This window comes from Xiphias gladius, chromosome 23, assembly GCF_016859285.1.
Source record: "Xiphias gladius isolate SHS-SW01 ecotype Sanya breed wild chromosome 23, ASM1685928v1, whole genome shotgun sequence".
Taxonomy (NCBI): Eukaryota; Metazoa; Chordata; class Actinopteri; order Istiophoriformes; family Xiphiidae; genus Xiphias; species Xiphias gladius.
In genome coordinates, this window is record NC_053422.1 from 372,908 (window position 1) to 399,648 (window position 26,741).

Below are 26,741 nucleotides of genomic sequence, written 5' to 3' on the forward strand. Positions count from 1 at the left end.
TTTCATCTCATTTGTTTGTTTCTCATGATTTTTTTTTTTTTTTACTGTTTGGTGACAAACTTTCCCTCAACATCACGTCTTCTCCAGTTAGTGGTTTCCTACATTTCCCAGAATGCCTGTCAACGACCGCCAGAGACCGTGTGCAAACAAACAAACAACAACGACCTTTCACCGTAAAACGCAGCTGAAAACGCTCCCCAGCTGCAGAGTTTCATGGATTTCTGTCTGAAGACAGAACAAACCTGGTTTTCAGTTTCAGGTCCAGGTGGATTTTTTAAAGCCGTCACACCCCAGAGGGAAATTCATGTGTGTGACCTGAATATTTGCATGTAATTAAAGCTGGTCTTGATCATTTCCTGCTCTCAGAGAAACAAACGGCAGGAGTGTCAGAGGATTTCAGGGGGATTTGTCCTTTAAGATTTGTGACCTTTGACCCTTTGGGTGAGAATGTGTTCTGTTTTTCTTCTTCTTTGTTTTCCTCAGATGTTGCGGTGAGTCTGTCTCTTCTCCTCTGTGCTTCTACTGACTTTGGTTCATCGTCCTGCTGGAGCGACTCCTGATCACCTTCTGGAAAAGATCGTCTGAAAAACAAAACACACAATCAACTCTCCGGAGAACTTTCCGACGGTGAGTTCTTCATAGTAGTTCAGCAACAAACGCACCGTTCCTGAAGCTCTTGGAGTCTGCCTGTGAGACGGAAAGACAAAAAGAGAGAACTCGTTAAAACCCGTCAGAACATCAGCGCAGCCTCTGTTCTGATTATCAGCGTCCCTCGTGTGCACCGGAGGCGTCTGCACCACGTCCCTGCCGTGGTTCACATGTCCACTGCACGAGCAGAGACGTGTTGTCTAAGTGTTGAGTGAATTTAAGAGGCGAGTCCGAGCCGATCAACGCGTCTGGTAACGAGCGGCTTCTGAGCTTTTCTTGTCCCGGGCTTTGCCTCTCAGGCCGCCCTAACTTTGCGATTGCGTAAGGTTGCTGGCGCCGTAGACAATCTGAAAGGAAAGCCTGCAAGCAGCACTCAGGGCTGAAAGAACTACCCCGCCGCCTCTGCAGGTCGCTGCAAGACTTACAGTTTAAGTTCTGCTCTTTTTAGTTACTGAAACCGAAAAGACAGTTAAAGTCAGAGACGAGGCAGCGAAGGGCAGAGCTCTGATAACGGCGAGTTCTCACCACATGTTATAAGCTGGACCGATACAAAGGTTTATACACGCAGATCATTTCAGTTCCAGCTATTATCGTTTCATTTAATCCTGCCTCCCCCACTTCCGCAGCCCAACGTCCGTCCCTGAGTGGAAGGAAGAAACGACCCCTTGCTCTAAATAACCCCACAGGTCGTACAGGTGTGGAGCCCACGTTCGTTCATCCCTGTGAAAGCTGGGCTCACCGACACAGCCAGTGGACACGAGGGCTCTGGACGTCACACCTGACACAGCTGCGTTTGGACTCTAAGCTGCGGCTACGCTGTGCGGTGAAACCTGTGCATGAGTTTTTCAAACAGCTCTCAGACTTTGTGCTCAGACTGCTGGACTCTGCCGCAGGTTTCTACTGATCTCCGCGGTTCATCGGTGAGTCTGCTCTTTGTCTCACCCTGGAGGACGCAGCCGATCTGAGAGGAACTGCAGGTCCATCAGCCTGTTCTCTGTCCACCTTCGGAGCTGCAGAGACACAGAAACAGTCAGCACAGGACACCAGCACCGTTGACCAAGCTCCCTGCGGGTTTAAAGCAACTTCACGAGTTCAGTGTTTCGGACCGTGAGGTGATTTAACAGAACCACTTCGGACCTGCAGGAGCAGATTCTCATACTCTCTCCCAGCAGCCCATCTAAGAACCGAGGTCACAGCTGCGACTCTGCTATCTGATGTTTTAATGTGCGACTCACGTAGAGGTTTGACGATGCTGTTGACGGCGTGGACGACCCCGTTGGTCGCCATCAGGTCTGCGTCTGCCACCGGGACCTTGTTGACGTACACCGTGTAGTTCCGCTGAAAGGCAGCACACACACTATCAGCACTGATCGGAGATTTATAAAAAGGTATTGATGACCGAGGAGTGAGGACTGACCATGCCGAGCTCCAGCTTGTTTCCCTGCAGAGGTTTGACTCTGGTGTGAGATCCAACGCCTCCGCTGACCAACATGCCGTCACCCAGGTGATACCTGAGCAAACCTGAGAGCTCCTGGTTGTTACCTGGTTAGAGAGGGAGAGAGACCTGAAGTTACACCGTCTTCTATCTGGTTTTGGTTTTAGTGGTTTACCATGACAAACCAGGACTTTGACATGGTCCTCTCCTGCTCTTCATTAAGCATAAACACAAAGTTTTACTGCTTTTCATTGTGTCCATAGAGAGGAAGACTCGTCGTGTCTCTGAAGGTTTTAGAATCAGTCCTCTTTCCCTTTTTCATTAAACTCTACCTACCGTGTTCATGTCTGGACTGGAAAGTGTCACAGTCACTGTTCAATTCGACCTGTCAGTTGTTTTATTTGATTCAAACCTGGGATGGAGGATTCCTGCACTGAATTTAGAATCGTAAGATAAAAACCAGTTCATAAGCTGTTTTTCATCTTAAATTTTGGTGTCTGATTGGAACCAACCTGACTTGAAGTTTTAAATCGAATTAGACTAATTCAACTGAATTTGAGCAACTTGAAATTAGTTTGAATTCTCGATCTGACCCTAAAAAATACTTAAAAGCTATTGAAACTGCATCACTTGAGATGAGCTAGTGGAAGATTCAGAGAGGAAGGGTCAGACCCGAGTCTTTCCTCAGCAACAGTCTGTATAAACCAGTTTACACCAGCTGGTTCAGCAGAGATAAATGACTTGGCTGAGTCACATAAACAGACTGTTTCTCAATGTTCAGGATGTTCAGACCAAACAAGGAGCAGAAAAACACCGAGCTGCAGCCGGAGGTCTACACTGCTTCGGTTCACCTAATACTCAAAGACCATTGGTATCCACTCCAGTGCCCACTAGTACAAGCTGTAATACACTGGAATGGTCCTTCCACCAACACCGGCTCTGGATTGGAAACTAAACCCTCCTTTGGCGATTAGATCAGGTTTATTTGCACTTTTGGCTCTTTGTATAAATAACAGACCGACAGTGAATTCTTGTGGTTTTAAACCTTGGAGGGGCTGGAGCACAGCTACTGCATATAGAAACCCTGGCCTGAGATAAATACTCTGGGTTTTTCACACAAGCTGACGTTTTTCCTCCAGTAATGATTAATGTCGGGTGTGCGGTGACCTTTCTGTAGAAATGGTCTTTTGACCGAGAGGTTCTTCTCCTTTACTGTAGGTCTGTGTTCTGGAGACTTTGCACTTTTCCTCCACCGCATTTCATCAATAGGTGATGAACACGAACAAAAGGTGCAAATACTTGAATGAAAAGTGCGTTTACTTTTCACATGTTAAATGTGCTAACTGTTCCCTGTATTTCTAGTTTCACGAGTGCAGGATTTCCGTCCTTACACCAGCGACATTTTCTACTCACTCAATAGCTTGTTGAGCTCGGCCTGCGACAGGCTGCTGAAGGCGTCGTTGGTGGGAGCGAAGAAGGTGAGCGCCCCCTGCTGGTTCAACAGCTCCGTCATACCTGCTGTCTGGATGGCACCGACCAGGACACTGAAAAGACAGGGGGTTTGTTTGTTTCTTACACCTTTGTTAAAAGGAAGGCTGGGAGTGTTGATGGTGCGCGATCTGTAACATGAGATCACTTGGTCTCGTGTTAATGTCGACACGTTACAATAATCAGAACACACAGCATGTATGACCGTGCCCCCATCCACGGGTCAGGAGGGGTCACCGAGTGGTTTGAAGAGTGTGAAAATGATGTGAATCATGTGCTGTGGCCTTCACAGTCACCAGATCTCAACCCAGCTGAACACCCGTGGGATATTAGTGGGATTAGTGGATATTCAACGCGTGGATATACCACCTGAACTACAACTTCTGCTAATGAGAGACACAAATGAATGTCAAAGATGAACATATCAGGAGGTAGGTATTAGTATCAGTAGTAGTGGTAGCAGTAGTAGTGGTAGTAGCATTAACAGTAGTAGCAGTAGTAGTAACAGTAGCAGCGCTAATAGCAGTAGCAGTAGTAGTAGTAGCAGTAGTAGCAGTAACAGTAGTAGCAGCAGTATTGCAGCAGTAGCAGTCGTAGTAGTAGTATCAGTAGTAAAAGTAGTAGCAGTAGTAGTAGTAGTAACAGTAGTAACAGCAGCAGTAGTAGTAGCAGTAGTAGTAGTAGCAGTAACAGTAGTAGTAGTAACAGTAGCAGCAGTAGTAGCAGTAGCAATAGTAGCAGCAGTAGTAGCAGCAGTAGTAACAGTAGTAGCAGTAGTAGTAGTAGTAGTAGTAGTATCAGTAGTAACCATGCTCTGGATTTGAATGCATTTATTAACTATTTCAATGAACATATTCAGGCTAAAACTTGGTGTGAAGTTCTATAAAGAGCCTTAATGATGTTAGAAACGAATTCATCCAACACTGACAAACTGCCAACATTTCGATGGTTTGTATTACACTGTGGATTTTACACTGTGGTGCTTAAACTAAAAAAATTTAAAGTATTAGAAGAATCTGAGCTTTTGAAGGATCAGGAGGATAGAGATAGAGAGAGGCCTTATGGACGAACTCCATGATAATCAATAATCAATCAAAAGATTCAAGATTTTTTTTTTTTTTTTTTTATCAATCTGTCTGTGACTGAAAGGACTCTGCCTGCCCCCTGGACTGACCCAAACACAGGAGGAGGGAGGAGAGGAGTCTGGGATCGTGCATCCTCATCAAAAACATCACAGGTTTTTTTCTTAATGCTCCCTCCCACATCTTCAGACTAAAAAAAAAAAGGAGGCATCCTGAACAGGGATGAAAGGATCTCACTGACTTTTTTTTTTTTTTTTTTTTTTGTTCAGACATTTACGTTCCCTGTCTGGCAGCAGCAGCTGGCTCCTCAGACAGGTTTGCTGGGGGGGGATTCTATATCATATTTTTATTTTTTGTCCCCACTGCGCATTCACACTGTTTGTTGTTTTTACCACCGTGTACCATTTTGTACCACTGCATACCGCGTTTTACCAGTTTACCACTGTGTACCACTGTTACCATCGTGTACCATTTTTTACCACTACGTACCACGTTTTACCAGTTTACCACTACGTACCACTGTGTACCACTGTTTACTGGTGTACCACTGTTTACCACTGTTTACCAGTTTACCACTGTGTAGGACTGTTTACTGGTTGTTCTGACACGATCTTGAAGCGGTTACTTTTCCATCAGGTAAACATGATTCAGATCGCCTGAATATATTTACTCACCTGAAGCGGTTGTCTGCCTTCAGGATGTCCATGATGGTTCCCATTGGTGGAGTGAGGATTTTGTCCACAATGAACATGGAAGCGTAACGTCCGGTCTTATCATGAGCAGCGATGCAGGCGTTCTCAATGCACAGGTTCTAAAAACACATAGAAAAATAAAGACCTGAGAGGATGCGGTTACAACAAGTCCATGTCCAGACTAAAAGACGACTTCTGTGATGTGTTTGGCCACTCTGCGCTGTAATGTTCATTTGTACGCTGATGATCCTTTTTTATACACCACAGGCTCTTCTCTTAATCTGACCACTGAAAATCTACAGTCTGCTTTTGATCCACAGCAGATCTCTCTTATCAAATATAAGCTTGTTTTGAATTCTGACTAAACTAAATGTTAGATGTTCTCAAGTTCAGTTAACAGTGTCCAGCCTACTGCCCCTGTCCATACTCCTCAGGGTTCTCAAACAACAAACTGTTGAGTGTTATAAACTTTGGGACTCTGACTGGACGCTGGACTCAATTTCAACATCTATGTGGAACATGTGGAGCACCTGACAAGCAAACTGAAGGGAAAGTCATGCTTCTTTTCGATTAGACCGTTGTACAGTCTACTATTATGTCTACATCGTGTATATGCAGCCTCTCCCTCGACCCCAAGGCTCCTGACTCTTTTTATCACAGTTTATCACAGAGTAGTTCCTCACTCACTGTGTCTTGTATGAAAAGAAATTATATGTTGATTATCTCTAAAGATTCCTCACTCCCCCTGCTCTGTGGTCTCATGAAAACACAGTACTCACAGAGTTTAAGGTCACAGGTCACTGGTTTCAGGTACTACACTCCCTACAGAGGAAGTTTTACCTGAATACTTTAATAAAAGGTACTGTAGTGTTTGCAGTTCCACTTGTAATTGTTTTTCTTACTGTGAAACCTATGTGGATTTTCTGTCATCTCATATATAAACTCAATTTGTTTATTCCTGTGCTTCTCTTGACAAAGAGATCCTGATGTCAGTGAGACTACCTGTTTAAATAAAGGATTAAATACACAAATAAAAAACATATCTGAGCCAATCACAGCAAGACTTTGTGAGTCTGTGAGTGTCTCACCCGACACAGGAACCATCTCTGAGAGCCTCAAATATCATGGGGACTGATCCCAGCAGACTTCAGCATAATCAGTACTTTCACTTTTTCTATATACGTTAAGTTTTCGTTTCTTGAAGGTGCACTGAGGGAATTTTATCCATCAAAAACATGACATTTTTTTCTTCTGCATGTAAAATCACAAATATGGAATCAAATAGTCTAAAATGAATGTCTGTGTTACTTTTCTAACCATTTCTTAACCCTTAATGGAAAATGTCATGAAGCCATGAAGGCCACGATGTAAAGGAGAAAAACCTAAGAAGAAGACCTTTTTGTTTGACTCCTCCAGCAGAAGTCAGGGGTCCGTCCTGAAGAACAAGACCAAAACTCCACTTCTACAACATTAGATCTGTTCAGAGACGTCTCACACAGGGAACAGTCTCTGTACCCAGCATCATGTCCTGGACAGCAGCCATTTGTCAACACCAGTCAGAGCACACACACACACACACACACACACACACACACACACACACACACCCAAAGCCTACATATGGTGTCTGGAAATATTTAGCAGCTGTGGGAAGCAGGAAACTTCTTGTGGTCTGCAGAGCTCATTACTGAGCAGAAATGTGAACCACCCACGAGTCCTGGACCTGAAACATGTGGAGCCACTGTGGAGACCACCAGAGACAACTTCTCATCACTGTCCGATCAGTACACGATCGATAACGCTGTCAGTTCCACATACTGTATTTAAAGTGTTGATTCAAAATGACAACAATCATTTTGAAAGATAGAAAATGGAGAATTATCAAACGGCCCAACAAACCAACGGTCAGCAGCTCAGGTTGAGTGATGAAGCTGCCGGTAGCCTGAAAACGCCAGGTCCAGTCTGGAAACATCCAGACAGAAGCGAAAAGTTGCTGAAAAAACCTCCTTCAAAACGTAATAATAAAAAACCATAATCCAGGTGTGATCATGTTGGATTTGCTGTTAACATATCAATGTAATCCTTGGGGACAGGGTTGTACAGGAATATCAGCTATATCAGGTCCTCCAACCTCCTCGGTGTGGTCTGGTTCTGGTCTTGTAGAGGGACTCTGTGTTAAATCTGGTTTTAAGACCTGAATGGTTTTAGTTTATATCTGTTGCTCATTTGATATGAAATTGTTTTTTTTAATCAAACTGCTTTAATTTGTTCGGCTTCAAGTAATAAACGGACAGAAAACCTCAGTTAAGGTCGTATTATTCCATCACAGGAGAACTATACGGCTGCAACCAACAATTATTTCATTATCAACGCGTCTTTTCTTTAATAATCGATTGATTGTTCAGTTTATTAAATGTCAGAAAAGAGTGAAAAATGCTTCATTATTCCCTGAGGCCCAAGTGAACATGTTCTGATGTCTGGTTCAATCTGAGCAACAGTCAAAACCCAAAGATGTTGAGTTTATTATCGGAGAAAACTGGAAAAAAAAACAGCAAATCTTCACATGTGAGAAGCTAGGGTTTTTACTTAAAAAATGAATTAAACGATTGGTCAGTTGTCAACGTTGTTGCTAATTAATAACCTTTCAGTTGAATGATTAATCAAGTAATCATGCTCTTTCTCTTCACACAACTGTTCCTGTGGCTTTTCATGGGAACAGCTATGAACATACGCCGCAGAACCACAGAGGCGATGGACCCAGCATCAGTGTGGGCCCTGCGCCGTCCTGCTGGTCCCTGCGTGCGTGGGTTGCATCTCCGATTCATCCCCACAGGATGCATTGGATGATGTAACCACCACATGTGGTCGCAGTAATAAAGCTGCAGCGCAGGACATGCACGCGGTCATGCAGTCACCACGTCATCCTGCATTTGAAAAATCATCTTCAAATTAAAATAAAGTTTGCCGTGTTCCCTCATCATTAACCCTTACAAAGCCAACTGATGTTCCTCTCTGCTCTTTAAACTCAGCTCTCCTTCCAGCAGATCATCGATTTAATGCACAAACAGAGAACCTGGGTTTGGTTCATATGTTCAAGTCATTAATGAAAAGCAGACACAAACTCAGTGATCTCATGAAACCATCGGGATGAAGAGGAGAGACAATATTTATAGCCAATGAAGACAGATGATCCACCCAATCCGCCCAGCAACGGACAACAAAGTCAGACAGGCTTCAAAATATTCAATGACTAAAACTTCACATTTTTGCTCACGAGATCCACCGGGCAGCAAAATGTGGATTTACAGCTGCTCTAAACATCGTCACAGCTAGATTTAAAAAAAGGAAAGACTTAAAAATAGTCAAATAAATCAGCCTTGCATGATGTGGAAAAAGTCTGAGGTCACTACAGGACAAGTCTTTGTGAATATTTTTGAAGTTACAGTCGATAAAAAAGATGAAGTCCAGGAAAAATGAAAACCACAGTTTCCTTACAAAAAAGAAACTGGTTTCGTTCCTCATGTCCGGAACAGACGAAGGACCGGCTCCACCAGAGGTCGATTCATCGGGACTTCAGAGGCAACTGACGTCAAACAGCCACGACACACGGTATAAACCACAGCACTGTGGTCCCAACAGCACGGTCCAGCTCGATCATTCAGAGCCGACAGGAGATGAGCTGAGCGGTCCGGGAATGACAGTGTCAGTGCGTGTGAACTGTGATCCTGTCGCTGTATCATCCGCCCAGAAAAATGCAGATAAATCCTCTGATATTTGTCCATGTCCAACAACCAAAGCTGCTTCCCCTGCAGGAGCCAGCTGTTGTCTACACCTGACAGGTCACCAGTGGTAACTAAGTACATTTACTCAAGTATTGTACTGAAGTACAGTTTTGAGGAACTTGTATTTTTCTTACTTATTTCCCTTATACCTCACTACATACTAGAATACAAAATTGTACTTGCTGCTGCACTGCATTTATCTGGCTGCTACAGTTACTTTTCAGATTAAGATTTTACATGAAAAAAACAAATGATGAGCTCATAAATCACGTTTAAATACTGAGTTAAACCAGTGGTTCTCAAACCTTTGTGGTTTGTGACTTCTCAGAAAAAAACTGTGTCCATAAATCCTGAATTGAAGCTCTTCCATGGCTTGTTAGCATTTTCACAGCTACACTTCTCACACTTCTTTCAATAAATGTTTAAATTATCCAATATCTCAGCAAAAATCACAGAAGAGAGAAAAAAGTCCAAATATTGAGTTTCTTCTTCTGTCCTCTCCCATGAATCATCTGACGACCCCTCGGGTTTACCTGATGACCCTCTGGAGGGGCCCGACCCCCAGGTTGGGAACCAACGGACTGAACTCTCTCCCTGTCTGTGACGTAGCTAAAAGCAGCTCCAGCAGGAAAACGCTGCCGAAGCCTCCGTGACTCAGGATCAACGGTCTGATCATAACTTTTACTTTTGTGACTTTAAGTACATTCTATTGATTATATCTCTGTTTTTTTTACTTACGAAAGATTATGAGTGTAGCACTATTATATCTAATGGAGTATTTTTAGATTGTTGTATTGGTACTTTTACTTTAGTAAAGAATCTGAGTGCTTCCTCCACCATTGCATCCAGTAGTTGTTGAAATATTTCAGTCTGGCCCAAAGTAGAAGACCAGCTGACCTACGTTACCATCCATAGAGCCGCGCAGCTGAAGAGGCTAAAAACATCTGGAGACCGGACCTCAGTACTGCAGCCCTACCCGACGCTCAGGTGAGTCTTCATCTGCTTCAGCTGGACGCAGCCTTCATGAAAACCATTATGACTACAAATCTAATCTACCTCAGCAACAGGGGCAGGACAGCAGATGCTGGGTCTGAAAACTGAATAAGTATCAAGATTTACCAGACTGATGAACAAGCCAACATGTGAAAAAACAAATCAAGGTTCTTACGTTTCTGTAGACGAAGACTCTGAGTTTGAGGCCCCCCAGTGTCTCCAGCTCCTGACCGTGATACAGAGACTTCGAGGACAGCTGCTCCTTCAGGATGTGATTGGTCATCAGCCTCTTCATGTCAGGAGTCATCGTCACGCTGCCTGTTGGACACACAGACAGGTAAATACTTCACAAGGATAGCTGACTGAGGCACATACAGCAGGTTAATGTCACCTACGCAGTCTAATATGAACCAGCACATCTGGTGCTCTATATGAGTTTTATAATGTTCAGATAAATTACACAAGGTCCCAGTTAAAGGTACTGGACTACATTATACTGAGAGCTGTTTCTGGTGTTTTGTCCTCTCTATTGACATACATGACGGGTCAGAATCTTAGGAGCCCCTCTGAGTACATGTGGTCCAGTACACCACCATCACTGACTATGACCTCAATGATAAAACATGGAAAAACAACAGAAACTGAGCATTATAGGCTTCATAAAAGTTGACTTTATGGAACAACAGTTGTATTGGGTTGCATTCGATTGTACAGCTGTACCTAATAAAGTGGACACTTAGTGTATCTGTAGTCGTTTCCTCATCTAAAATTTACACTAAAAGCAAAAGGATTTGATCTGATAAAGATCCGGTTTATTATCTCTGGGATAAAATATGTTTGTAGTGATTCAATGAAGGCAACAAAACCTCAACAGGTACATTTAGAGTTACATTGTTGATCTTTTTGTTGTTGACCTACAGTGAAGTGCATGAAAAAAATTTTTAATTTAGTGTTAATCTGCCATCAGTGAAACTCAACACTTCCTGCGGTCGTTTCAAAAATTAAAGGCCCCCAAGAAAAAGGAGGAGCATGTGCTCAGTTTCACAGGGAGGCTTTTGATGTGAAACATCTGCAGGAAGTGTTGAGCTTCATTGATGGTGGTTGAACAGTCGTTGATAAAACTGCAACTTAGAAGCAGTGGTGGAAGAAGTATTCAGATCCTTTGCTTAAGTATAAGTACCAGTACAGCAAAGTAAACACTCAATTACAAGTAAAAGTCCTGCAAGAAAAATTCTACTCAAGTAAAAGTACATAAGTATTAGCAGCAAAATGTAGTTAAAGTATTAAAGCAAATTACTGGTTTGGTCCCTCTGACTGATTTATTATTATATCTGACATCATTAGATGATTAACACTGAAGCATCAGGGTGTAGCAGCATGTTGCTGCTGTAGCTGCTGGAGGTGGAGCTGGTTTGACCTACTTTATACACAGTTTAATACACAGGGGCACCGGATAAACCCGAGGGGTCGTCAGATGAAGAAGAAACACAATTTCTGGACTTGTTCTCTGATCTCTGATTTTTGCTGAGACATTGATCATCTAACATTTGTTGAAATGAAACCATGTGAGGAGTTTGGTGGAGCTGTTACCATCTCATAGTAACTAGTAACTAAAGCTGTCAGCTAAATGTGGAGTAAAAGTATAAAGTAGCATAACATGGAAATACTTACATAAAGTACAAATGCCTAAAAACTGTACTTAAGTACAGCACTTGAGTAAATGTACTCAGTTACTTTCCACAACTGATTAGAAGTCACTGATATGAATAGAACAGTTTGTTGTTAATGAGAGAGAGCGTTTTTCCCAGAGTGCTGAGTGTGATGTGACTCTGCCGTTGTGCTGATGAGTTAGTGCCGTGGAAATGAACATTATTCTGAGTTTATCAAGACAATGGGTAAACATGGAGGAAGACTTGATTCTGAAATTAAAACAGACCAGATCAGAAAACAGGGAGGACTCACTTATCCCCATCAAACTTAGAACCGGCAGGTATATCAGAAACCAGTTTTAAATAAAGACTTTGTTGTCTTCGCAGCTCGGGTAAATAAAGTTTGAGAATTTTCGGTGTAGAAAAACAGAATGAAACATGACAACAGCTACTGTCAGGGTGTGACTGTGTTCTGGAGGTCAAAGGTCAAGGGAGTGTTTTACCTTTGAAGGCGTCGTTCAGAGGAGCCAGCATGGTTAGAGCCTCAGACCCCATCAGGTGGGGGCTCAGCCCGGCTTCCACAAACAGTTTGGTTGCCGTGGCAACAGATGAACCCTCGGCCAGCTCCAGGAGAGTTTTGGCTGAAACAGACAAAAATAATTTGAATCACTGTGACTCTGATACTGTTCGGACCACAAGCGGACTACTCCAAGTAGTCCGACTGTGACTACGATGCAGCTGTTATGGTTTTGACGGTAGCAGTGGTAGTAGTATTACTGCATGAGATTCAGTAGCACTTTAGTAGTACACGCAATATTAAAAGTATCAGTACCTGAGTCAGGGATGAGCAGCTCGTTGATGTAGTGGATGACTCCGTTGGTTCCCAGTTTGTCTTTCCTGGTGACGATGGCCTTCCCGTTCAAAGTCATGTGGTCTCCGTCACAGCCGACCTCCAGCACGGTGCCCTGCAGAGTCTCCATTGGAGTCCCCGACACGATGGACTCTGCACACTGCATCTGCTTCAGGATGTGGTAGTTCAGCATGTCTGAGGGGGGCAGGAACAGAGGCAGACTAAAATCGGAGTCCAGTTCATCAAGTTTATAGTTAGTCTTAAGCTACGTATAAAACAGACAGTAATCAGCTGTGTAACGGAACACAGTGAGGATCAGAGCGCCTCTGCTGGTTACCTCTCAGAGCCACAGGGTCTCCCAGGATCCTGTTCAGGGTCTCCTGAGGAATCTTCTCGAAGGCCTCGTTAGTGGGAGCAAAGATTGTGTACTGACCCTCATTCTCCAACAGGGTGGTCAGACCTGCGGCGGCGATGGCCGCCTGAAACACAGCAGAGGAAGTCAGTTACTGAAATCTGTATCTGACGCCCCGTAAGACTCGTTGATTGATTGATGAACTCACACGCAGCGTCTCCAGGTCCTCATCGACGTCGATGAGCGTGTGCACGTTGTTGGAGATGGCAGTGATGACGCGGTCGACCACATGTACGATGCCATTGGTGGCGTGTTGGTCGGGTTTAATGAGACGAGCGCAGTTCACTGTGACAATCTGAGGAGGTGAGGAAGAGGAGGAAATTTATGGGTCATCAGCATTCGTTGAGTCACTGTTACTGCTGAGGCTTCACTGGAGCTTCACTGCACAGATATTTACGACGTTTATGGTGAGTGAATGTTCCCGTTGGCCTAGTGGTGGATCTACAGTGTGTTACAATGTGTGTAGTGTGTTTTATAGTGTGTACGCAGTGTTTCACTGACCCCGTTGCTGTAGTGGTGGATGTGGACGTGGAAGTCCTGGTACATGGAGGAGAAGGATGATCCGTGTCTCAGCTCCTCAGATGTCAGTCGGCGGTTCACCATGTGGTAATGAAGGGCGTTCAGCAGCTCGATGTTCACGTTGCTCACCAGAGCGTCAAGGATCTCCTGCAGCGTGACGACAATAAACATAACACAGTGTCAGCGTGAACAAAGAAATATGTCATCAACACTGTGAGGAGAAAACGTAGAATCTGTGAAGTGGCTCCTCTGGAAAAATAACGCGACGTCTGACAATGAAAATATATGTCACATCTGCACAAAAAGGAAAATAAGATGTATTCTCCCACCATGTTATGATTTGTTTACTGATGATTATTCCAGTCGGTGGAAAATGTGGGGGTGGTTTTGAGAGTTACCATAGGTGGTTGCTAGAACATTCTGAGTAGTTGCTAGGTAGGAGTGGTAGTCGTGGTAGTACTGCTAGGTTGTTTCTAGGGTGCTTAGATTGGTTGCTAAGTGGTTGCTAGGCAAGTACTAGGGTGTTTCTAGAGCAATCTAGCTGTTTCGTTGCCTGGTGGTTGCCTGAATTTGCTATAGTGTTTGCATTGCTTGCTCTGTTGTTGCCCATTAGTTGCCCGGAGGTTGTAGGATAGTTACAGTATGTCCTACCCAGCGCATTAAATTACATGAGCCTGAAACACAAACACACATGCAGTCACCATTTTCAAATACTTAAAGTATAAATCAGATGTTATTCGATATTTTTCTTATACTCAGCAAAGTGCATGTGCAGATCCAAACCAACTTCCCTCCTCTGTTGGGCTTCGAGCCCATTGGTTCCTACTGAAGACGTAAATCTTTAAAAACTCCTCACAGATATTTAGTTTAACTTTAAAAAAGACTCAGTAATTTTCCTAAAACAGCTGCTCACAGTAGTTTTTGTCAGACAAACAGGAGGAAACGGTGAATTTGTCGGGGACTATTTACAGCGGCAGATCAATTCCCCATTTGGTGCTGTAGTGGGCATTTCTGGTACTGACTGTGGGCAGGGCGGCCCAGGCCTCGTTGCTGGGGGCGAAGAAGGTGAAGCTTCCCGGACCTTCGATCTCGTCCCTCAGTTTGGCTCGTTCAGAGTACATCTGAGTGGTGGAGGCTCCGACTACGCCCAGAGTGTTGTAGATGTTCACCAGAGGCAGCGCTGCAGTGATACACAGAGACACACTTCCACTCAGCAAACTCTCAACCAATAACCCGTCAGCTGCAGTTAAAATAAACCAGAGCGATGCTGTCTGCAGACCACCATCACCAACAAACTGAACTCCACAGGGTTAGGGGTGAAGGTTCGGTTACAGCAGCACACAGTTTGTCTTTATGAGTTGCTGAGCATTTTGGTTTTACCTCATTAGCACAAATTTGTCGATTATTTCCTTTTTAAATTTGTTTTTAATCCTCCTGTTGTTTTTCTTTTGTTATAAGTTCTGCATTTCATTAAGGAAAAAAACATTTTTTTAAAATCAGAAATCCAACAGTTCAGTAATTTGTTAGCAAAACATTTTGTAACTACCTTCCTTATTAAATCCTGGAAACGGCACTTTCTGTCATAAATCCATATCTAGTTCCTATCTGAATCTCTGTCCAGATGTTTTTAAACCTGCACGAACTGATGTTTTTGTCTGCTAACTTTCAGCAGAAACAAGTAGTGAACACAATCCTGAAATTTCATCACCTTTTAAGTTGGTATGATGAACTTGTGATCAAACAGCTGCTTATTTCCACATCCAGCTGCCACAGAGCAACATGATCCTTCATCTGGATCTGGTGCTTGTGTCCGACTGATGAATCTAGGTCCAGTACTCCCTCTCTTTTAGCTCTGGTTCTGGTCTCCACCAGCTCCTGAGGGAAACATCTGGCTCTTTAGCTGCTAAATGCTCCACCGTGTTCACCAGCTGGTCTCTGACTGTGTCTGTCTGCTGTTTGCTGCTGAGCAGGTAGCGGACAGTGGCTTTTTACAGCTGTTTCTCTGAAACATCTGCCTGCTGTGGCCAAAAACGACGCTATGAGAGCGGTGAGAGTGAACCGGAGCAGTAAAGCTCTGGTCCGGACAGTCTGGCCAAAAACACTGTTTTCATATCGTCAGTTCACACAGTGGGTTTATAAAGATATTGATGATACAGTAGCTGCTTTAAGCGAATGATGAGATTAATTAATTAGTTTTGTCAGTTTTTGCTCAACAGTCAAATTGTTGCACTGTAAAATGTTGTAATAAAATAAATATGGAAAGCTCAGTCTTCTGTCTTAGGTATGTTGTGTTGAGTGTTGAGGGGTCAGAGGTCAGAGGTCATACCAGCAGGACAGCCCTTCTCTCCAGGAATCCTCTCATAACCAGGACAGCACTCGTAGGTGATCACCCTGCAGCAGGAAAACACACAGCAGGACACATGAGGAGTCTCTTCTCCTTCCTTTCTTCATCAAACTGACATCAGAAACTTATCTAAACAAACCCTCCACTCCCTTCCCCCCTCCCTCTGTCCTTCTCATGTCTTTCTGTGTCGCTGCGAGCAGAAACCAACTCAGCTCTTCTCTCTCATTCGGGACTCACTTTGTGTATTACTTTCTGACGTGTTCTAGCTGAACAGCCTCGTTCTGCCTTCTTCTTCACTGGAACCTCTTTCTCCATAAAACTCACTTTTCTACCCCAGAACCTTGTAACTTGTCTGTAATACTTCTGTTTCAGGAGACACATAAATTCCTGTCTGTGTATAATGATGCTAATAAAGTCATGGGCACGATCGCGCTGTTGCTGCTGAACAGACTGTGAGAATCTCCAGATGCAGTCTGACTTTTTCCATCAGATTATAAACACAGAGCTTCCCATAATAATCAAGTTTACATAGCGATAAGTGTTGTTTAATTAGTCAGAGGAAATATGTCTCGAAAGCTCAGATGGAGATCAGGATCATCCTGAGGACTCTGCTGAACTGAACCTGGACTCAGAACAGAACAACACACAGACTAAGACGCTTGTGTAGCTGTTGTGCTGGTTCCTGGTGCCACAGATGGAGGATTTAACTTACTAATACTCGCTAGATGGAAGCCATCCTGATGATGTCTGATGGTGTACAGCCAGACCGTGAAGCAAATTTTAGATGTGACCCAATTGCATATGACAAAAAAGACACGAGTGGTCCTGAACAGATGTGAACTGGCTCTGGGCGCAAACCGAAGTGAAACTGCATCTGTTCAAGTTAAATGATTCTGCAGTTTGAGTGGGATGTCGCTGATCTTGAGGCTTTTGATCAACTTCATAAACTCACAGAGATGAGAGGAAAAAGAAGACGAAGTGGAGGGAACAGCTGGAGTTGCTGGAGCGCTCTGAGATCAGCCGGTGTTTGACTGTGACGAAGAACTTCACAAAACTTGGAAGCCATGGTAACAGGGTTTACATGTTAAGGGGGCTAAACGTCACTGATCCCACCCTTTGCGCATCGTGTCTGCAGCCTTCTAAGTTCCCTTCAAGTCCAGCAGAGAGTACACATGACAACTTCATCATTTGTCCATAGACCCAGAAACCAACTAGTACTTCTGGGCTGGAACGAAACCTGGTCCAGGTTCTCTGTGTCGGATAATTTTTTGGCAATTTGATTTAACACAACTTTTTTAAGAATATGCACCATGTGAGAACAATAAAAGCTCAGTTAAATAAAACTAGATGTTGATACAGGAATCCTCGACAAGACGTGGCTGGACCATCAGCTAATAATGCACCGTACTTCTTGTTTTGCGTCAGTGGCACAAATTTGTAAGACCGGTAACGAATCTGCGTTTCCAAATACCAATCTGACAAGAACTGAATCCGGAACTTTGGCTCTGTAGTTTCCTGCTTTGCCCCCTTCGCTCGCATGGTAATCTAGCCCTGTTGTAAGCAGCTGTGGCACATTGTTGGTGACAATCATCCATCAACCTGCTCAGCACACAGTTTGTTTGAATTTATACTGTTACGTCCTCTTAAATGTACGCTACAGACTACAGAGGACATCAGAGTGTCAGTGGCAGGACTCATTCTGTTGAGGGCTATGTGTAAAATCAGATTTTATTAGATTACAATTTATAGTCAAATTCCTTATCATGAGACAGTGGGACCCTGTGCACAGACATGTAAAACAACCCTTTCCCTAAGCATACCATACTGTAACAGCAATCACATGCAGTTCTAACCATGACTGGAAATTCTGCTGCTGGTTGAAACTGCACAGGTGACCTCAGTCTGTGCCGCTAGCTCTGATCTTTCACAGAATAAGATTTGGACGAGGTCGCTGGACAAATGAGAACAAGCTGCGACCGCAGTAGATTTCACTGTTCAAACTCTCAGTTCTGACAGAAACACAGCTCTCAAAGTTTAAGTCCTTGATGTGTAAGTAGTGACAGAAATAACAAATTTCGATTTGATCCGAAAACATGTCCAGCTGTAGAAATAAACATTTCACACCAAAGCATTTCAGCTTTCAGGTGGAGCTGTGAGGGTCTCAGGTTCGATTCCCACCTGAAAAACTCCTCTGCCTTCATGTGAAGCCCCTGAGCCTGACTACAGCTAATGGCACATGTGCACTGCAACGAAGCATGGAGCCCGAGCAGAACCTTCATGACTTCCTGTAGAGATTTCCATAATAAACGTGGCTCAGCCGTCTGGGCTCATAAAGCTCATTTCCTCAGAGAGAAGAAGAATCTGCAGCCAGACCAGAAGCCTGACGGGCAACTCTCATCCACCGCCAGGAAAAACACTAAACCGCCAGGAGCCTCCACTGAGCGCCACACTTCCTGCTCGCTACAAAATAAAATGTCAGGCTGAGGCTCAGAGGGAGAGAAATGTTTAACTCAACTGGAAATAAGTTTCTCCTTTAGGTTTATACTTAAGATAAACTGAACTTAGGATAGACTAACTCTCAGAGTCTTAACTCTCTTTAAAATTTTCAAATCCCACAGTGAAAAGGGAAACACAAAACTAACAAAAAGAGTGGTTTGTTACTGGTCTGACGTATAAAGAATAATGTGGTGGTGTTGTTTTTTCCATTACAGCTGGTCACTTTAACGTTTTATGGTGAATAAATACAGCACATTCAGCAATTAGACACTGAGTTCCAGAAAGACGTCTCAGGGTGGGGTTAGAGTAAGTAAAGAGAACCCCCCGCCATCAGACGCCAACGGCTGGAATAAACGGGGAGTCAAAGGCGACACACTGACCCCCTGGATGTGGACGGGACACCAATACAACCGGCAGAAGAAGGCACAGGACTAGAGCTGAAATTAGTCAGTTAATCGATTGGTCAATCAACAGAAAATTGTTTTGCCAGTTGATTAATGGCTTAAGTAATCTTTCTAGCAGAAATGTCAAACATTTGATCACTTTAGATTCTTAAATGTGAGAATGTGCTGGCTTTCTTGGCCCTAAATTATAGTAAACTGTATATTTCTGGGTTTTGGATTTTTGGTAAGACATTTAAAGAAAACACCTTGGGCTAGGGACATTTTTCACTGTTTTCTTATGTTTAATAGACCTAAAGGTTAATTGATTAATCAAGAAAATAGAAAGGAAGATTAATCAACAATGAAAACAGCTGTTGGTTGCAGGGATCAGGACCACCCACATGAGACTGAGCAGATGACCCGGCCCCAGGTCCAAAAGTAGGATTTTAAGGCACCGGCCATAAAGCTGCCACCTTTAACCTGCTGATTACCGGAAATCTCTGATGTTTATTGGAAGGAATATGATGAAGTTTAACTCTGGGGTTGGTTTTCTCCTGGCCATGCAGTTTTTCATGCACATATGAATCTGACATAGTGAAAATTTCATTTATAGTAAGACTATCTCCAATGTGAAGATTGACCTCAGCAGTCAGTATTAATGCATCTACACAACAGCATTATTGGGAGGAGGAGGATGTTCTTCTGTCGATATGGAAATCAGCGTCATTATAGTTTATACTTTCTTACACAATGCCACTGCATTTTATTAAGTTTTGATTGAGGGACTATTTATTCATATCTCGTGCTGCACTGTAATTTCTATTCTACTGTTTATTTTGTCTTATTCTGTTTTAGCTTATTTTAGCTGCATTTTATTTTTTGTCTCGTGTTTCTTTTATATTTTTGTCTGGAAGCCTTTTTTTCTGATGTAAACCCGTTTGAATGATCTTGTTGTTGAAAGGTCCTGTACCAAAAAACTTGCCTTAGATGTGGCTGTTTAGCAGGCAAGGAGGCTCTAATGAAAGACACTTTTCAGGTGTATTGTGGGAAATGAAGGATCCCGTGTTTTAGGACTAAAAGTCAGGATATCTCCAGCCCTGCTGCTCAGATTCCTGGTTTTAACCTGTATCTACTATTATATGGAAGAGACACACTGAAGCACCGAAGGGACGATTTTAACTCGAGTCCAGGTCTCAGGTCTCTCCATCTCTGTTAGCAGCATCGTCTTTAATAAAGTAAAATCTAACCTCTGGAGACAGAAAAAGAAAAACTCCCTGAGCTCCTGCAGCCTCCTATCACAACGGCAGTAAAATGTAAACAGATGGAGATCAGCTACTGACTGTGTGTGTGTGTGTGTGTTTGTGTGTGTGTGTGTGTGCGTGTGTTTGTTGGCACACACACTGGACTGATTATTAAACCAGATAGAAACTCGACTCTCGTTTGTTCTCGACATCAACAACGACGGCCGCTTAGGCTTTCTGACAAAACAAACAGAGCGAGGTCGCAGTAAGTCAACTGGTGGGGTCGAACCACTGGAGGGAAACAACCAGCAGAGAGGAATACTGCTTTAATGTGAAAAACCTTTTTCTGAACGCTGCAGCAGAGCGTCATCCTTCATTCTGTTTGTCAGAACCAAAACAAGTTTTTCCTGATTCAGCCAAACATGAAACTGTGCCAAAATAAACCAATAACCCTGAAGAATCATGGAGAAACGTTTCAGGGAGATTAAGTGATATTTCCAGGGATGTGATGTATCGCTGAACAGAGGAGAAAGAAGGTACAAAGACACATTCATAACATTCGATCCCCAGCTGCTCCTGTCCAGATGCTGACGTGTCCTTAAACACGAGTTTCTTCTGTTGGTCAGGCCAGCACATGGTAGCTTAAAGCCATCGCAGTGTGAATGGGTGAATGTAAAGTGGTTTGTCTGCTAAGGTAAAAACGTGCGATATAAGTTCGGTCCATTTAACACGGATAATAGAAACAGAAGAGGACCCAGGATTGAACCTTGTGGAACTCCACATGAATCACAGCTCAGTAGATTTAGAGGTATCCCGTAAGTAGGCAGCTGCCTTTCTTATTTCAGCTGAAACATGGAACTAATATGATGCTTTTTCCTAAAGCAAAGTGGGGACCAGGTAATGTTCCAGTTCAGAAAACCTTGTGGAAGTTCTGACTTAGAAAAACAAGGGAAACTCATAAAATTACTCAAGCTGATATAAAAATCACAGTCTTGTGTCCTGTTGAAGATAAAGAGTACGTCCACATTTAGCCTGTTAAATTTGTAAATGCATATTTTTCTCTCCGTTTCAGTGTCTGTCCAGACTAAAACTGATTTTTCTCTCACTCAAAAACAAGTGAGTGTGAAATCTGAAAAGTGCATCTCAGTGTTTCAGTGTGTAAATGTTAATGTGGTTAAGAAAGTGAGATGGTTTAATGTAGATGTAGTCCCAGTTTTTGACTGAACAGACATAGTTTACTTTTGGGGGGGGTTATAAGTCTTCCTTCTGTTGACCTCCGACCTGCTGATCCTGCTCCACAGCGAGACAAAGACAGGACTGTTCACACACACACACACACACACACACACACACACACACACACACACACACACACACACACACACACACACACACACACACAGACGTTGACTTTGGTCACTTTTGGGGACATTACATAGTTGCATTCAATGACCCAAAATCTACTTTCTCACAAATGGACAAGCTGTCCCTAATTAACTGATGTTTAGTCTGAAATTTGTCCCCAAAAGTAGCCTGTGACAGACACACACACACAATCTGTGCAAACACTCAGCTCTTATCACTGACAGTTTAATTACATTGACACTTATGGTGGAAGGTTGTTTGGAGCTGGACTCTGTGTGTGTGTGTGTGTGTGTGTGTGTGTGTGTGTGTGTGTGTGTGTGTGTGTGTGTGTATATTTTGAGTGATTTGTGTGTGTCGGGGCGTTCATGTCCTCTAACAGCTTCACTTCCTCCTACAGATACTCTCACTGCCTCTTTTTCTAGATTCCTGATCTGAGCCGAAAGAATCTGTTGGTGAGAAACGGTTGACTCCTTTCAAGGCTGCGTTCAACGCGCCGTCCAGTCAGCAGCAAACTGAGAGGCCTTCATAACCACACATTCACTTTAACACATAGACAAACACGTGAGGTATGTGAGCAAACTCTAGCACATTTACAGTAGAGTCTATCAGCCTGAAACACTTGTAGACAGCAGAAGAGAAAAGAAGAGAAAAAAGGAGAGGAGAACAAAAGAAAGCAAAGAGGAAAGGAGGACAGAGGACAAACACAGAAACTGAGAGAAACGAGAGGACAACAGAAAAGAAAAAGGAAGGGGGGAGTGAAAGAAGAGAAGAAAAAAGGTGAGAGGGAGGAAGAGAAGAGAGGAGAAGACTGAGAGGTGAAGAAGGAGAAAAATTAAGCATGGAAAGTGTGGAAAATGAAGAAGAGAAAAAGAAGAGATGAGAGAAGAGGAGAAGTAAGTCGTTTCCATAGTAATGAATGAATCATTTTGATTGTTACTGACAGGTACACTTAAAATGCTGAAGCAGCTGTTTCCATGGAAACTAAAACCACTGGTCCGCTCTGACTGAACCAGGTTTTATCCCAGACCACTTCATCTGATGATAAACCCATGAGAGAACCAATCAGAAACCTGGATTTTCTACAGGTGAAAGAAATGAGCCCCCCCCCCAACATGTTTTATCAGCCTCATTATACACAGAGCAGAACCACAGCATAGCAGGATATGAACACAATCTGATTCTGGTCCCAGAGTTACCAAACAGAGAAGTGAGTAATGCTCCCCCAACCTCCCAATATTTGTAATCACCAAACACTTCAACAGATCCTCCAAAAGCTGTTTTCAGTGTATTCAGCAGTGTTCAGGGTTAGACCGACTCCAGAAGGTTCTGGATCTGTAACCCTCTAGAAGTGGACCCGGTCTATGGTCTGACAGTCCCGATCTTTGTACGTCCTCCATCCAACCTCTACCACCTCCTGGAGACCTGCTGCTGCTGTTAGTAAACGTAGCTTCATTCATTAAAAAAAAACGTCTGTACGTGATCCAGCCAGACATCGCGTTTCCTGCAGACCGTTGATGCTGTTGCTGTTTAGTTGTATAGAAACAGAATTTGTAGGAGTCGATCTCAGTCGCTTGTTTTTCAGTAAACTGGGTCTGTAGTTGAGTTGTCACTAAACTGCGTCTTTGTAAGCTGGTTATCATTGTGTCGTGGGTCAAAATGCACAGGGCACCGTTACATCCGGCATGCAGCTGCTGCTTAAACAGAAATACGTAGCGTTTTCTATTGTTTTTCCAAACGAGCTGTTATCCAGACTTTGTGCCAAACAACACCGACCGGTGAGAGCAGAGAGGAGCCAGGCCGACCTGCTGATGCTGCTGACTGCATGCGAAGTCGACTGAACTACCTCCTATACTGCCGTCCAGTGTGATCAGCCAATCAGGAGAGAGGATTTTATAACTGAACTATGAGCAGGAAGCACACTTGACATTAAATCCTGTTCCCTAAAACCAGGAGGACGGAAACTGACGTAACGATTCCTTTACAAACAGCCTGAGCAGTTGAACGTTTTCATCTCTGCAGCTGAGTTTAACAAACAGCTTCTGTCCTCTCTAAATTTATAAATGCCTCCTGTCACCTTCCTCCCTCCTCTGTCATGGTCACAGCTCTGCAGGGACACAGGGAGCAGTGTTTTACTCAAGAATGTGCTTATATAAAGAGTTTGGGAGGATTTGGGGATTTAGCAGCACGTTTCCTCTGCTGCTCGTTCCAAACACACACACGTCAACCAACAGTGCAGGTTTAACGTCCAACACGACGACAGCAAAGTTTTTCTTCTGGAGACCGAAACAGGAGTTAAGAAGTGAGTAGAGACCGAGAGATTTCAGGTGATTATCACATTTACAAGAGACACGCACACACACAAACTTGTGCATTTCTCTTCGTGAGGACACTCATTGACACGATGCTTTCCCCAGCCCCTTAACCTGGTTCTATCCCGAACCCTAAAACCAGGTCTGAACCCTCAAACAGTTCTTTGAGGGTGGGAGGACTGAATGATGGTTTTTGTCCACACAGCCATAGAGAGACGTGCACACACACACATACACTCTGCTTTAATCCTGTTCAGCTCATGCAGAGTGAGATCTGCGACACAGCTGGTCCACTGCTGCCAGAGCCTCATTAATAATGTGTGTGTGTGTTTCCTTTAGTCTGTCTGGAGTTTCTTTGTTTCTCTCACAAACTGAAGTCTGAAAGCATCAGATCCTTCACTTCATTATCAAGCACCGAAAACACTCTACTGTGGTGAAAGCAGACGATTAGCAGGAAAATGTATTTAAAGATCAAAAGTTTATGTAGTGAGTAAAAGATGAGGTCCTGCTCTGTGAGCCGAAACACAGACTCATAAAATCCCTAAAAACTCTGCATGACTCTTAAAATGTAAGAAAAAGTTTTGCTCAGCACGTCAGCAGCTAATGTTTGGAGATACAAGGTTTCTACCTGACAACAGATGTTCAGGACACAAAATGAGACTACTGGTAACTCCAGCTGCCGGATCCAGGCAGGGTTTAAAAAATGCTGAATCCTGCGATGGGTTTTATGGAGAGACAGAGCTTTGGGCCTGGTTTGGTTCGGTTCATACTAACTGATCTCTGGAGCACATGTCACTGAAAAAGTGCCTGAGGGTCAAACAGGCAGGACAAAATATGTGAACTGAAGCAAAGAAAGCAGCACACAAAACTGATGGTACTTCGTTTTCAAATTTCCCCAGCGACCATTTTCTCACATCCACAAAAATCACTCAAATCAAACAAACAAATGACTTAATTAATATCAATGAATCATGCTGATATGAGGCTATGTACTGAGTGTCCTCAGTAATGGCTATAACCCTGAAAGAGAAGAAAGAAGCACAATGAAAAGTAAAAAGTACAACCTTTGAAATGCAGTGGAAGCAGACAACTGGAGGAGATGAACTCTGCCTTAAATCTGAATCTGAAATAGAGCTGAATTCTATCTCAGCTTCATGTCAGGAAGCCAAAAACCTCCAGTTTTCTTTTTGAAGCTCAGGATCTTTGTGGATCAGCAGTAGCTGACGTCTATGAACCTGGACCTGTGAAGTGAAATCCTTCACTTCCACTGCTACCAAACATTTAAGACTAAGGTTCTACACGGTTTTATATCGGAACCTGTTCCGTTTTTCATTTTTGTCAACAATATTAGAAGAAACATCCAGCTGTTGAAGATTTATTTGTATGCCGATGATACAACCCTCTATATGGACGAAGTGAAGATCGGCTCACAACTGGAGATCAGTCCGACACTATTTCAAATACAAATACACCCGTTACCCCTGTGCAGGTACTGTCAGCCCTTGTCTGCATCAGTCTCTTACTGAACTCCACACGGCCTTTCTAATACACTACATTTAACCTTTAAAATGAACTTTAAATGTGTAAAAATGAAAAATGTATTTTTGCAGAAATCATGCCCTTCTTCCTAGCATTACTCTACAAACACTACATGGAACTCAATTAAAAAAAGGCTTGTATAGAGCTGAAACTAACAATTATTTTCATTAGCGATTAATCAGCAACAATTTTTAAATCCATTACTCCTTTAGTCTAATAAATGTTAAGAAGTAGTGAAAAGCAGCCTTGACAACTTTCCAGAGCTCAGAGTGATGCATTCAAATGCTGACCAGCAGTCCAAAACCAAAGATATTTAATTTACTATGAAATCTAACAAAGAGAAGCCCTCCCTCCATCTCTCCTGCCTTTTCTTGTCTCTACACTGTCGCTTTTAATAAAAGCCAATAAACACCCCCCCCCTCCAAATGCCCACACTTGAGAAACTTGAACCAACAAATGTTCAGAATTTTTGTTTCAAAAATGACTGAAATGATTCACGGATAATTGAAATAGCTGCCGATTCATTTTGTTTTGATTGACTCATTGACTGATTCATTAACTAGTCGTCGCAGCTTTTTATGCTCTTCATACAAATATTTACACTACATGTGACTTATCATTTGGTCGCATGGGAGCTGCTTTGGGTTGGTCCCACACTATTGACAAATGTAGAATTTTGATAAGTTCAGGTCAGAGTCTGATGATGTCGAACCAGAAGACAGGCAGTGAACACAGACATGAGAAGGACCATAACGTCACTTTGCGTTTTTGTTGCGTTCAAAGTTTTGTTTGTGAGTTTCTCACAGGAAAGTGAACTCACCAGCAGGAACAACACACACAACGTGAGTGTGAATGGTGCGGTGTGTGCATACACTACAGACAAAAACCACAAAACAACAATGAGTTCAAACTAAACCAAACATTTGTACGTGTCCTGTAAATGAACCCTGCAGATCCGGGGACTGGGCGGTAAACTGACACTGATGGTTCTGCCAGACTGCCGTCTTTTCTTCTTCAGAGGTTATGTAAGAGGTGAGGACACCTCCGGAGAGGGACATTCCTACGTCCACTCAACACAAACTCACTCCGTCCAGCAGGACTAAAAGTCTAACTACACAAACTAGAAGATTTAAGTAGAAACCCAGAAAAAAAAACAGTTTCAGACACTTCCAGAACCGGAGGGAGCAATCAGTCCAGAGAATGGCTGACAACACCCGACAAGTCACAGAAAGTTGGAAAACATTTTGTTTTTAGGCATGGCTGTCCAAATGTTCCAAGAAAAGGAACTTTTAGTCCCTAGGATCTATCTGAAACCAGTGTACCTACATGTGCAATAGCACATTGTCCAAATAAGCATGTTTTCCGATGTGAATGGGAAATGAACACAGAAAGCAATTTGCAGTCAGTGATTCAGACTCACGTGGGCTTGCCGCAGATCTTGCGATGGTACCACTGTTTGCAGTTGGTGAAATATTTCTTATTGGTTCCTTTTATCTGCTGCATGGCACAAACAT

General features: G+C 43.2%; 1 protein-coding gene across 1 annotated transcript; it reads right to left on the minus strand.

Moving 5' to 3' along the window:
* On the minus strand, positions 1-26,741 carry tgfbi (transforming growth factor, beta-induced). The gene is made up of 16 exons (XM_040119445.1): positions 26,648-26,741; positions 15,877-15,941; positions 14,573-14,730; positions 13,533-13,697; positions 13,180-13,326; positions 12,957-13,098; positions 12,602-12,814; positions 12,273-12,410; positions 10,296-10,438; positions 5,328-5,464; positions 3,497-3,627; positions 2,066-2,190; positions 1,884-1,986; positions 1,591-1,658; positions 663-687; positions 1-581 (listed from the first exon to the last, which is right to left on the minus strand). Exons 1-16 carry the CDS (start codon positions 26,728-26,730, stop codon positions 520-522), a joined length of 1,905 nt encoding a protein of 634 aa, XP_039975379.1. The 5' UTR covers positions 26,731-26,741; the 3' UTR covers positions 1-519.

Excerpts from the sequence above, each read along its gene's own strand:
- tgfbi (XM_040119445.1), bottom strand. The coding sequence starts at position 26,730 with ATGCAGCAGATAAAAGGAACCAATAAGAAATATTTCACCAACTGCAAA. Across the intron at positions 5,465-10,295 it reads GAGTCTTCGTCTACAGAAAC|AACCTGTGCATTGAGAACGC; the intron begins GTAAGAACCTTG and ends ATGTGTTTTTAG. Across the intron at positions 2,191-3,496 it reads CGAGCTCAACAAGCTATTGA|GTAACAACCAGGAGCTCTCA; the intron begins GTGAGTAGAAAA and ends CTCTCTAACCAG.